This window comes from Papaver somniferum, chromosome 7, assembly GCF_003573695.1.
Source record: "Papaver somniferum cultivar HN1 chromosome 7, ASM357369v1, whole genome shotgun sequence".
NCBI classification, from domain to species: domain Eukaryota; kingdom Viridiplantae; phylum Streptophyta; class Magnoliopsida; order Ranunculales; family Papaveraceae; genus Papaver; species Papaver somniferum.
The window spans coordinates 164,287,888-164,300,433 of NC_039364.1; the positions used below are offsets into that span (position 1 = coordinate 164,287,888).

At 39.3% G+C, this 12,546-nt stretch overlaps 1 protein-coding gene across 1 annotated transcript; it reads right to left on the reverse strand.

Moving 5' to 3' along the window:
- Positions 1-7,262: 7,262 nt before the first annotated feature.
- On the reverse strand, positions 7,263-8,990 carry LOC113295489. Its single transcript, XM_026543822.1, has 2 exons — positions 8,804-8,990; positions 7,263-8,746 (listed from the first exon to the last, which is right to left on the reverse strand). The coding sequence occupies exons 1-2, from the start codon at positions 8,988-8,990 to the stop codon at positions 7,263-7,265; spliced, it is 1,671 nt and encodes a 556-aa protein (XP_026399607.1).
- Between the last annotated feature and the right edge of the window lie 3,556 nt (positions 8,991-12,546).

Genomic DNA, 12,546 nt, shown 5'->3' on the forward strand with positions numbered 1-12,546 from the left:
CTTTTAGTCATTAAAAGAGTATTACTCAAAATGATAGGCAAGAATCTCGTGGGACATTAAAAGTTGGGGATGCACGTGGGATATGCATCTACTTGTGTTAGGTGAAGAGGCATGTGTGGCCGGTCACAGTTTCAGTTTGACCTACTTCAAAAGATCATTTCAATTATATGCCCAGGGGAGCAATCAGACATGGACCATCTTAGACCGGGTTCCGTAATGTTTTTGTTTGTTTTTTTTCTTCCAAAAATCACTTTCAAAACATGTATATGGTTATAATTTTGTTTGGTAAAAGATTTTTAAAATACTCTTTATCAGAGGCATTTTCAAAATTTCCCAATTTTTAAAAACTGAGGAGGAAGAGCTTTTAAAACCAAAAATGCTAAGAATACCGACATTTTATCCCGATAAAATTCTCGACCGAAAGAGAGAGAGTGGAGCTCATCTTAACCATTTTCTAATCCCAATGTAGAGAAGCGCTTCGGGAGACCACACGATCCCCTCTCGGGATATTTTATGGGTGTGTCTAGCATTATCCTTTAAAATCTACAAAAGCATAAACTTTGGTCTTACCTAATTTTAATACTTGATTTACCCTTTCTATCCTTACTTTATTTTATAATGACAAAAGTTACCCTTAAATTATAATCATCCCCTAAAGATTACTACCTCCGTTTCTGGAAAAGAAAGTTACCCTTAAATTACTCCCTCCGTTTCACTTTTCCAGAAACGGAGGGAGTATTATTTTTCATTTTCAAATGATTTTTTGTTTTAATTTGTTTTTCCTTTTTTCATGTAATTGATTTACTTATTATTATTGTAATTAATTAATTAATTAAAATGTCTTGAAAGGATTCAAGATTCGTACAAAGCTTTAGTTGGCAACCGAGCAACTAGCTGGGCAGCAACCCCTTTTTGAATAGCAACACCCAACCTATGAAAAATAAAACTGCCTAGACCACTACCAGCATCATTACTAACTAATTAAACAGTTATTTAAACGCTTAAAAAAACAAACCATATCCTTACCGAGCTCTCCCAAGGTAATGAAAGCTAAAACACCCAAGCCATACACATGTGAAGCACATTCATCTAAGTATTTAGTACGTTTACGTATAATTTCTTTCGAAATGGCTTGATCTGGAACGAAAGAACGAACCCCTTCCTCAGTAAAGGGCGAGACACTTGTGACATTCATGCAAACATCTTCGCCGTTTTCCAGTTAAGGACAAGGATGTCTGCTGGACGTAAATCCTTGTTACTATCTGACAAAAAGCCCAAAGAAACTTCTATACGCATAGGCACACCAGCTTTGTAACAACTATCTGCAATTACATCACGAACCAGGTCATGGAGAAACTTGAGCCCCGCATCTTTAGCACAATGGAGTGCATGACAACCAAAAATATTCATAGGCTTATTGCAACAAGAGCACAAACCATCTTCGAAAAACAAGGGGATACCAAGCCGATAGCAGATTACTTCTCTAAATTGTCTGGCCCCAAGGCACTGATCTACCCCACTGATGAGGACGACCAAAAGATAATCTTGTGCATGTTTAACCCGGTTACATTGCCACAGTATGGAGTCTCTTGCAGACAATGAAAATTGGACAGCAATTTTCTTCTTAACTTTATCAAAATAAGTGACTGCCAAGAAGTGCATAAAAGGGGGGGCAGTATCATCGACGCAGTAAGTAGAAGGCAAACCACATACCTAAATGAAGTTTTGAAGAGCCAACTGATAGGAAGAACCATTATCTGTAGAGAATAGATTACCAAATATCACTTTTCGCACTGAAGTAGTTTGACTCTGAGAAGCAAGAAAACAATAATTGCGAGTGTTCGCCATAGTGTAACTACCAAGTCCGCCAACTTTGATAAGAAAGGTAGCCAGTCTTTGTTGCAAAGTCCCAAAACCAGCTCCATCATTGGTGATTAAAAGTCTCAAATACTTGAGTATATGGTCATCGAATAGATCAGTAGCATGTTGTAATGCTGCAGGATTGGTAGTTCGCATTGAAAAATATAATCTGGACACACCGGCGCAGTTGCGAAGTAACAACATCTCACTTTGATGATCTTTAAGTTTTTTTATAGCTGACATAAGTTGAATAATCTTGTTCACCCTGCTCAACTCCATGTCACTCATGAAATTCAATTCCAAGCTCACAGGTCCCCCCAAAAGTTTAACGTCATTACTGGGCCTGCCAATATCAATGGGGAATACGCCTTCATCATAGCTTCGTGGACCAATTGAGGGACAAAATACTTCAGTTTTCTTAATATTAAGATGTAGACCCCTACTCGGCCTTTCTTTCGGATTCTATAATACTCAAATCTTTGGCCACCTCAAGCGTATCACCGATGATAGTTCCATCATCAAGGTACCAGGCGTGCAAATCAAACTTACAACGAGAATCAATTGACTTCACAAGAGGATGAAGTGTCAGAGCAAACAAAAGGGGATCCAGAGGGTCGCCTTGTTGAACACCAAGTGCAGAAGACAAATATATTGGTCATAATAAAGTCTAGCAGGCCTGGCATAACAAAATTCAACCCACCGAGAAATACCTGGACACTGAAGTCGGACCTCCCTAATGAGATGAGATTTACACACCATGTTGAACGCGTTAGAGAAGTCAATAAGCAACATTGACATCTTATCTGAATCACCTTTCAACTCCAGTAACCCATTGACGGCATGTAAAATACCCTCGCCTCAAACGAGCACACCAACTCCAAATTGATATTGATCCCCTAAATAAGAAGCCATAGCCTTACTGACGGAGAAGGCAGCCACCTTAGAGACCAATCGACGCCAAATGGTACCAACCGCAATAGGCCTGAGGCCTTCCCGGGTTTGAGTAATGGTGTAAGAGGTGCGCTAGCAATGTATTCACCTAGAGTATTAGGGCATTTTCCTGCCAACCAAAGGTTGACAACCCCTGTAATTGATGCCAATAACTCATCAACAACTGCAGCTGCTTCCCCACTCAACGCGTCAATTAGATGATGTGCACGCAAACCGTCCCAACCACAAGAAGTGCCTTTTGGGAAACTCTTAATGGCACCAAAGACTCCCTTCGAATCAACCGTAATGGGGTCACAACTAACATCCTCATTAGGGATAGAAGGTGGAGGAGCAGATGGGTGTTTGGCTTGCAGTTCAGTCAAGGTATTCTCATTGCGGGGAGAAACACCGTTAGATGACAACACACGAATTTCCGCAGCATAATGCCCGTAACTTATTTTCTTTTGGCAGGCGCTTAAATTGGCAGATTGAGGCTTGTTTTTGTTGTCCTGTTTGGTAGTCCGCTGTCGAATTAGTGAGTGCAACAACCTGTTGAGCAGTGTGTAACAACCATTGGGCTCCTTCCACGTCGACCGAGCCTGATGAATCGCTGCCACCTGAAGACGTTTCCTATTAGGACGATACAAGGACAGGGTACAAACAGGCAGTAGCATAAGCTGTATCCAAGAAGATAGATTAGTTGGGTTAACTAATACCTTGTCACGACTGGATTTCAAGACCCTCGAGAAGCTGATCCTGCACTGATGGGGATGGAGGCGACAGTAGTGAACTGTCTTTGGAAGGCTGCATTAAGCAGTTCCGGGGAAAGTAAACACAGCTCAACTTCCGTAATACAATCATCCTTCCCTATTAAACTTCCGCCTGCAATGCCTAGCTCATCGGGTGTTGTAACATCAACAGTAGAACTTCCACAAATCTCTACGACCACTGTTCTCGGCAAGTTGCACCAGTCCGTGAATCAGGAACTCTACAGTACCGTCATTGAGAGGACCTGCGATGACATCGTTGTGGACAGAACCATCCTGGCCTTTACAGGGAATCTTCCAAGTGTGCATGTGCATACACTTGCCGCAAAGCCACATTCGCAAAATAAGAAGAACCTTCTCCCAAGCAAGGCAAACTTGCGAGTCCGTAGATATCAACTTCCTACAAATGCATTTGTTGTTGTCGGAGAAGAGATGCATGTCTTGTAGATGACGGAAGAAAGACCCCTTAGCATAACCCCTACCATTTACCCCATTATTGCAGCCATCAAAATTCTTGAATGGACATTGGCAGTTGCCTTCAGTACAGCGCCTTCTGCGGAAGAAATGGAAGCATTCAAGGGACACAGTGAAGCTTCAGTTTGAGAAGAAATAGAGGGTATTAGGGTTCTAATCCCAAATACAATGGACAGACTTTTGAATAACTTGATATACCCTTTTGGTGAGGGTTAAACACACGAGAATTAAGTTAGAACAAGTTGAGAAGAGGAGAACAGAGGAACAAGGAAGATAAGAAAAGAAGTTGAATAAGAGTTTGGTTTCTTTAAAACTTGTTAACTCTTACAGAACTCGAGAGCCAAATATATATGGCCAGCAATAAGTGCGAAACAAGTAAAGTAGTTCTAACTAAATAAGGAAACTGAATTATACCAAATAAAGAAGGAAACTAATTAAGGATTCTACCAGGAATAGGTGTTGGTACCATAACATCCTACCCCTCTTGAAATGAGGCTTGTCCTCAAGCCTCAAACTCTGGAAAACGAACCAAGAAGTCATCTGCATCCTCCCAGGTTGCGTCTTCATGGGGTTGATTCTTCCACTTAATTAACCACTTTGTCCCTGCACTATCACCTTTCTTATAAATTCGACGCTCAAGTATCGAATCTGGTTCCCATTTCCCATAATCAACTATAGCAGGTAAGGATTGCTGCAAGGAAGCATGGTTACCAAGCTTAAGTTTAAGTTGCGAAACATGAAACACCGGATGAATACGACTGGTGGCTGGAAATTCCAACTTATAAGCGACAGAACCAATCTTTTCAATAACCCTATAAGGACCATAAAACTTAGGAGATAGTTTAGAGAAGGATTTGTGAGCTACTGTCGTCTGTCGATAAGGCTGCAGGCGAAGATAAACCCAATCATCAACAGAAAATTGTCGTTCGGTTCGATGGTTATCAGCATAGTGCTTCATACGAGTTTGGGCAGCAAGCAAGTTGGACTTCAGGAGTGTAAGTGTATGATCACGAGCCCTAAGAGATAAGTCCACATCATGAACAGAAGAAGAGCCTGGCAAATAAGAGGAAATAGTGGGCGGAGGACGACTGTATAAAGCCTGATAGGGTGTCATCTGAATAGCGGAATGAAAACTGGTATTATACCACCATTCAGCCCATGGAAGCCATTTCGTCCAATCAGTTGGCTTCATCCCAGCAAAACACCGTAAATAACATTCCAATGTACGGTTTGTGACTTCAGTTTGTCCATCAGATTGTGGATGATAAGCCGAGCTACGACACAATTGTGTCTTCTGAAGAGAAAAGTAAGCCTCCCAAAATTTGCTTAAGAAAATTGGATCACGGTCACTAACAATGCTTCTTGGCATGCCATGGAGAGAACTATTTCTTTCACAAATATTTCTGCAATCGAGCTAGCTGAGTATGGATGTCTTAGTGCTATAAAATGAGCGTATTTAGACAACCGATCAATCACAACCAAAATTGAATTTTTCCGGTTCGAAGAAGGAAAACCATCAATAAAATCCATCGATATGTCAAGCCACACATCATCGGGGATTGGTAAAGGATTCAACAGACCTGGTGGTGCTACAGATTCTGACTTGTTTCTTTGGCAGATATCGCAGTGCGAAATAAAGTTCTTGACTGACTTTTTGAGTCCTCTCCAATAGAAATTATGTTGTACCCTCTTGTAAGTGCGTAAATACCCAGAATGGCCACCAATTGGATTAGTATGAAATTCTTCTAAAAGTTTGAGGCACCACGCAGACGTAGGAACCACAACAATTCGATTTTTGTAGCGTAAAATGCCATTGATATAAGCAAAATTAGGCTTAGAATCAGGGGATGTAATCAACTGTTGAATTAAACCACCCAATTCCATGTCAGTATGGCACTCCTGAACTATATCATCGATCCCTGAAAAAATTGGAGTAGACAAACTGAAGTGTGTGCTGATTCTTCTAGACAATGCATCTGCAGCGGCATTGTCTTTGCCCGGACGAAAAATGATTTCGTAATCATAACCCAAAAGTTTAGAAACCCATTTCTGTTGTTCCATAGAAGACAACTTTTGATCTAGAAAGTATTTGAGACTTCTATGATCAGTAAAAATTTTGAAGTGTCTACCCAACAAATATGCCCTCCACTTGTGCACAGCTGACACAATGGCTAACATTTCCTTATCATAAACCGAAAAATTAAGATTCTTAGGAGCTAATGACTTACTATGAAAGGCAATAGGCCTACCAGATTGGAGTAGTACTGCACCTATCCCCTCTCCTGAAGCATCACATTCTAGAGTGAATTCTTTTGAGAAATCCGAAAGTATCAACACTGGAGTGGAGGATAAAGCCTGTTGAAGAGTACGAAAGGCAGTAGTAGCTTTGTCAGACCATACGAAAGCATCCTTATTCAATAGTTGAGTAAGTGGAGCACTAATCTTGCCAAAATCCTTAACAAATTTACGATAGTAGCCAGCTAATCCCAAAAACCCGCGTAGTTTCTTGACTGTTGTAGGAATAGGCCACGAAATAATACATTCGATCTTCTCTTGCTCGACTGATACTCCATTAGCTGAAATTACATGCCCCAAGTAACCTACCGTAGGTTGTGCAAATGTGCACTTAGACTCCTTCACAAAAAGTTTATGGGTACGAAGAAGATCAAATACTAATTGTAAATGAAGTAGATGATCAGAGAAATTCTTACTGTAGATCAAAATGTCGTCAAAGAAGACCAACACGAATCTTCGTAAATAAGCTCTGAAGATAAAATTCATGAGCCCTTGAAAGGTTGCTGGTGCATTAGACAGACCAAACGGCATAACAAGGAACTCGTAATGGCCATCATGAGTGCGGAAGGATGTCTTAGAAATGTCATCAGGGTGAACTCGAATCTGGTAATACCCGGATCGCAAATCGAGCTTTGTAAATACCCCAGCACCATGCAATTCGTCTAGTAACTCATCAACCATCGGAATCGGAAAACGGTCCTTCACAGTGAGTTTATTCAATGCCCGATAATCGACACACATGCGCCATGAATTATCTTTCTTGCGTACCATTAATATTGGAGAAGAGTAGGGACTGTTGATGTGTCGAATAAAGCCAGAGTCTTGTAGTTCAGAAACTATTTTCTCTATTTCAGCCTTTTGGAAATATGGATAGCGGTACAGTCTTATGTTGACTGGAGTAGCACCTGACACCAAAGGAATGCGGTGATCCTGTAGTCATTCAGGAGGTAATGTGGTTGGTGTAGCAAAAATATCAGCATATTGAGAAAGAATTTCTTGTAAAGCTGGTGAATTGGTACTAGTAGTTGAACCAGAATCATTAATTGAAGCATTTACTGCGGTCAGTTGGAACAGAACAGCATAAATTTCACGACAGAGTAATTTTTGCATGGGCACAGAATCCATCAACATGAATGATGAGCAATTACTCCCTTGTAAATAGACGGATGTATTTTTTACTGTGAACTGCATTGTGAGGTTGGAGAAATCCCACATGATTGGGCCCAATGTTCGTAGCCACTGAACTCCTAACACAACATCATAACCCCCAATATCTAAAATATGAAAATCTGTGGTGAAAGAATGATTTTGAAGTGTAATTGGCACATTCAGACAACATCCTTTAGTTGGTATTTGAGTACCATTACCAACTGTGACCTGCAAAGCTGTAACATCTGAATGGATGGAATAACCACAATGCTTAGCCCATCTTGGAAGCAAAAAATTATGCGTAGATCCAGAGTCGATTAGGACACGAAGAGGTTGAGATTTGGTGTAGCCGTCCAAGCGCATTGTCTTAGGAAACGAAGAACCAAGCAAAGAATGTAAAGAGATGGTAGGTTGAACCTGATCCTGAGAAGTGTCTGCAGTTGTAAAATCATCCTCAGTGTTATCTTCAGTTGATAAGACCTCCCTGTCATCAACTCCGGAGGAATCCACCTCTAAAACCAATAATCGCGGCTGAACACAGACATGCCCTCGCGTGTACTGTTCATCACAGTTGAAACATAAGCCCTTGGCTTGACGTTCTCTTTGTTCTTCCACTGTAAGCAGTTTATTACCCATAGGTGGAGAAGGTTTTCGAAATTGAGGAGGAGTAGAAACAGTATGCTGTCTTGACCGCCATGCATGTCTGGTAGACAACAAGACTTCATCCTGATTGAGTGCTTTCTTAAAAGCAGAAGACAAAGTTGTAGGTTCAAACAACTTAACCATATTTCCAACCTCTGGTTTTAGAGCAAGAATAAAAAGGTTAATTAAATGTCTTTCCTCAAAATCCACAAAGTTGAGAAGATGTTCAAATTCAGGAAGAAAATCTTTAACTGAACCCTTTTGTTTGATTGTACAAATTGCGATTTTCGGATCCACAAATGTTTTCTGAAATCTTTCACGAAGAAGAGTACAAAACGTAACCCATGTAAGAATCTGTTGTTGAGTTCGTTTCCACCTGAACCAATCATTAGCCTCACCTTTGAGATGAGCAGCAGCTAAATTTACTTTCAAATTATTAGCAATAGAATGCCAAAGAAAATACTGATCTTCCTGGAAAATCCAACCATCTGGGTCGTCACCATCAAACACAGGAAACTTCAACTGCACTGGTGGAGGACGAGGAGTGTCAAGTAGACCAGTACGAACATGAGGTGCTTTGGATGGAGCACCAGAACCTTCACCTTCAGTGTTCTGTTTAGGTAGAAACTCTTCAAGGACATAGCGTATTGAATTTGTGAGAGCTTATTCAAAAGTCTTAGCTAGACCCTCTGTCAAACTCTTTGTTAAAGCATCGGTCTCTTCCTGACGAGCAAGTTTTTTCTCCTCTCTGGCTGTTTCTTTTGCTGCAAGATCGTCAGTAATTTTCTGAAGGAGGGATTCAATTTTAGCAGACATACTGGTAACGCTGTCATGAACGCCCTTCAAATTATCTGTATAGTCATGACCGCCCATTGTAAAAAAAAAAAAAATTTGGTAAAACGCAACCTTGCTCTGAACCAGATATTAGGGTTCTAATCCCAAATACAATGGACAGACTTTTGAATAACTTGATATACCCTTTTGGTGAGGGTTAAACACACGAGAATTAAGTTAGAACAAGTTGAGAAGAGGAGAACAGAGGAACAAGGAAGATAAGAAAAGAAGTTGAATACGAGTTTGGTTTCTTTAAAACTTGTTAACTCTTACAGAACTCGAGAGCCAAATATATATGGCCAGCAATAAGTACGAAACAAGCAAAGTAGTTCTAACTAAATAAGGAAACTGAATTATACCAAATAAAGAAGGAAACTAATTAAGGATTCTACCAGGAATAGGTGTTGGTACCATAACAGAGGGACGTAGCTGGTGACGAGACGTGGAAGCTCTGGTAGACCTAGGCATGGTAACCTAACCAAAACCCTAAAACAAAACCCATAAACCTTAACAGAAGAAAACGCAGAAAAACCAAAACAAAAGTGTAAGAAAACCAGCGAGATAGGGTTACAAAGACAAACTAAAAACGATTGAAAAATGAAACCCAAGGAAACGGTGAAGAAACCATGGTTTATCTGGTGAAAAATCTTGTTTTTCAGTCGTCAGGAGAGTCGCCAGAGCCATGGTTTGTATTGATAATAAAAAAATCCTGGTTTTAATTTATTAATAATAATAATAATACAATGGCCGATACGTCCAAATATTGCTACCTTGCATCATGCGCTCAGACACAACACCTACGGGGTCTTATTCTACAGGATTTAGCTCCACTTGAATCTAGCCAGCACTATCAATAGGCTCTACAAGTCTACAGTCATGTGATATTTCTTTTTCTAGTAATAACATCAATGATGCTGCCCCCAGTTCATGAAGTCTTTGGTGACCCGATGCTTTGGTGTTATTATGAGCGAACTTCCCACAAGATACACGTTGTCTGCTAGAGAATCTACCATGTGGCATTGCAACCGTACAACTCATGCAATCGATTTCCTTAGAGCCATCCCTATTCATGGCCTTAATCAGGCAGTTGGTCCACGACAATTCAGGTCAGTTCTTCAATATCGATTATGCATCCCCTTGTTTACTACGGACAGTCAATGCACAAGTTGTAATCGTTCAATGGATATTTACGGAGACCACACACTGCATTGTGCCAAGAATGTCGGGCCCAAATTTCGCCATGACTTGGTAAGGGATTCTTTAGCAGATATTTGTTATAAGGCAGGTGTTGCTGCTCGCAGGGAGGTTCCCATGGACTTTTTATCCGAGAATGCCGCGACTATGAAACTCGTAGACATACTTGTATACAATTGGATAAACGTTCGTGATGTGTGTTTTGATGTTACTGGGATTTCTCCCTTCACAACTGCCCAGTCTAGAAACTTTATAGGTCGTGTTATTTCTATGGCCATTAATCACAAGCGTAATAAATATTTGGACAAGTGTTCGACACTTGGTTATGAGTTTGCCGTTCTAGATTTCACAACCCTAGGCGAACAAGGCGAAGACACATGTGCTTTTTTAAAGAGGTTGAAGAATTGTCTCTCCAGCCAAGATGCAAATTGCAAAATCGGAGGTTCTCTTTTCCATAGATTAGGTATTATTATTCAAAAAGGTGTTGGTGCCCAGCTTGTCGCTCGGCTACCTTCTATCGATGTGTATTAGTATTATTTTATTATAATAATAATGATAATATTAAAAAATCTTAAATAATAAATTAATTTTAGTTTGATTTTTTGTTTGAATATCATATCCATAATACAAAGAGGTTATGTAAATCAATATCTTTTTTTAACAATAGTATAATAGCAATAATTAGAAACTTTAATATTATATATATATATATAATAGTAAAATATTTAATTGTTTTTAAACCCTATAAAACTGAATAAAACTATTTTCAGATGTATGTTTGTTTTTGTAATTTGCTATAACAACAATAGTTGAATCTGGTATTTTACCAAACACAATTTGATAGGTTTTTTAATCAGCTATACCCAATTTATCTTTTACCAAACGTTCAACTACTTTTTTTACATAACACATCAACGCATAGTAGAAAAACACTTTTATAAAGAAACACTTTTATAAAGAAACACAGTAGTATCAAACTAAGTCTTAATCCAACCGTCGTTCATTAGGTGCACACTATTGCTCTCAATAGCTACTAGGATGTTGAGTTGATGTCTTTTACAGGCCTCATTTTATGACAAGGAAAGCGACATATTTCTAATATCCCAAACCGACAGAGACACATTCCAACTCTGAATCATATATAGGTACATAACCAACACATTAAATTACCACTCACTGTAGTGACACAAGTATTGAGGCTAAAGCTATTGCTGAGGATAGCCCTCAATCAGAGTCTGAATCCAGCTCTCAACCTATGTTTGTCTGCCTTTAACATTTTTGTTATTTTCTTATTTGTGTAATTTGCAGTGTGAATGCTTTCCCCTTATTAGATATTGTATAAATAGACTCAATGTGTATTCATTTGGTTAAGGCGGATTTCATTTTGTTTATCATTTTACTCTCTGTTATGGTATCGTTGACTTCTACGATCCTGTTTGGTATTCATTTTATTTATTAATTCTTTTTCCTTTTATGTTTTTCATCATTTATTTATTAAATTAATTATATAATATAATATTTGGTCCAACTACCAATTATATCAATATTTAAAATCAACCAAAGAAAGAGATACACGAGAGATGGAAGGAATTCGAGCAACAAGTTGTGCTTCAATCCCTCTTTGAATGACCACACCTAGTCTATGGAAAAGAAAATCTCCCACATTAATATTCGCATCTTGACTAGCTAAGTAATTGCACAATCTCTTCAGAAAATCAATAACGTCAATACCTAGCTCTCCCAAAGTAGAAAAGGCAAGGACTCCAAAACCCAAACCTTGAGCAGTACATTTGTCCTATTTTTTTACGCTTCTTTGTCACAGCATTGTTAATTGCTTGACCAGAAACGAAAGTATTCACACCTCCCCCCGTAAAAGGTGAGACGCCAATGACATCCAAACACATGTCTTGCCAATTATCCCAGTTATAGACCATGATATCAGCTGGTCTCAGGGCCAAACCATTATTGGAAATGAGACCGAAATCTACTTCCGTACTAGCTGGCACACCTGCTCGATAACACATGTCTGCAAACGTGTCACGAACTAAATCATGTCTAAACTTAAGACCAACCTCATGGGCACAATGTAATGCATGGTCTCCATAAATATCCATTTCCCTATCACAACTAGGACATACCCCTCCTTCTTCAAAAAGTGGAATCCCAAGCCTGTATTGAAGCACGACACAAAATTGTCGTGAACCAACTTTCTGATTAAGACCCTCAATGGGAACGACCAGCAAGTAATCTTGCGCATGCTTAGTTCATATCTACTTTGTTTTTGGATTTATTAAATTAGTTGTCATCTTTACCGCATGATCACTTTGTTTTTGGATTTATTTCTGCACCATTCCTCATATCTACTTTTTCGTTTTTTGTTCAATTTTCCATTGTATTTTTC

Bases quoted from the DNA above. Each gene is read 5' to 3' on its own strand.
- LOC113295489 (XM_026543822.1), bottom strand. From the start codon at position 8,990: ATGGGCGGTCATGACTATACAGATAATTTGAAGGGCGTTCATGACAGC. The intron at 8,747-8,803 runs GTCTAGCTAAGA...ATGTCCTTGAAG, and splicing joins AACAAAGAGTTTGACAGAGG to AGTTTCTACCTAAACAGAAC.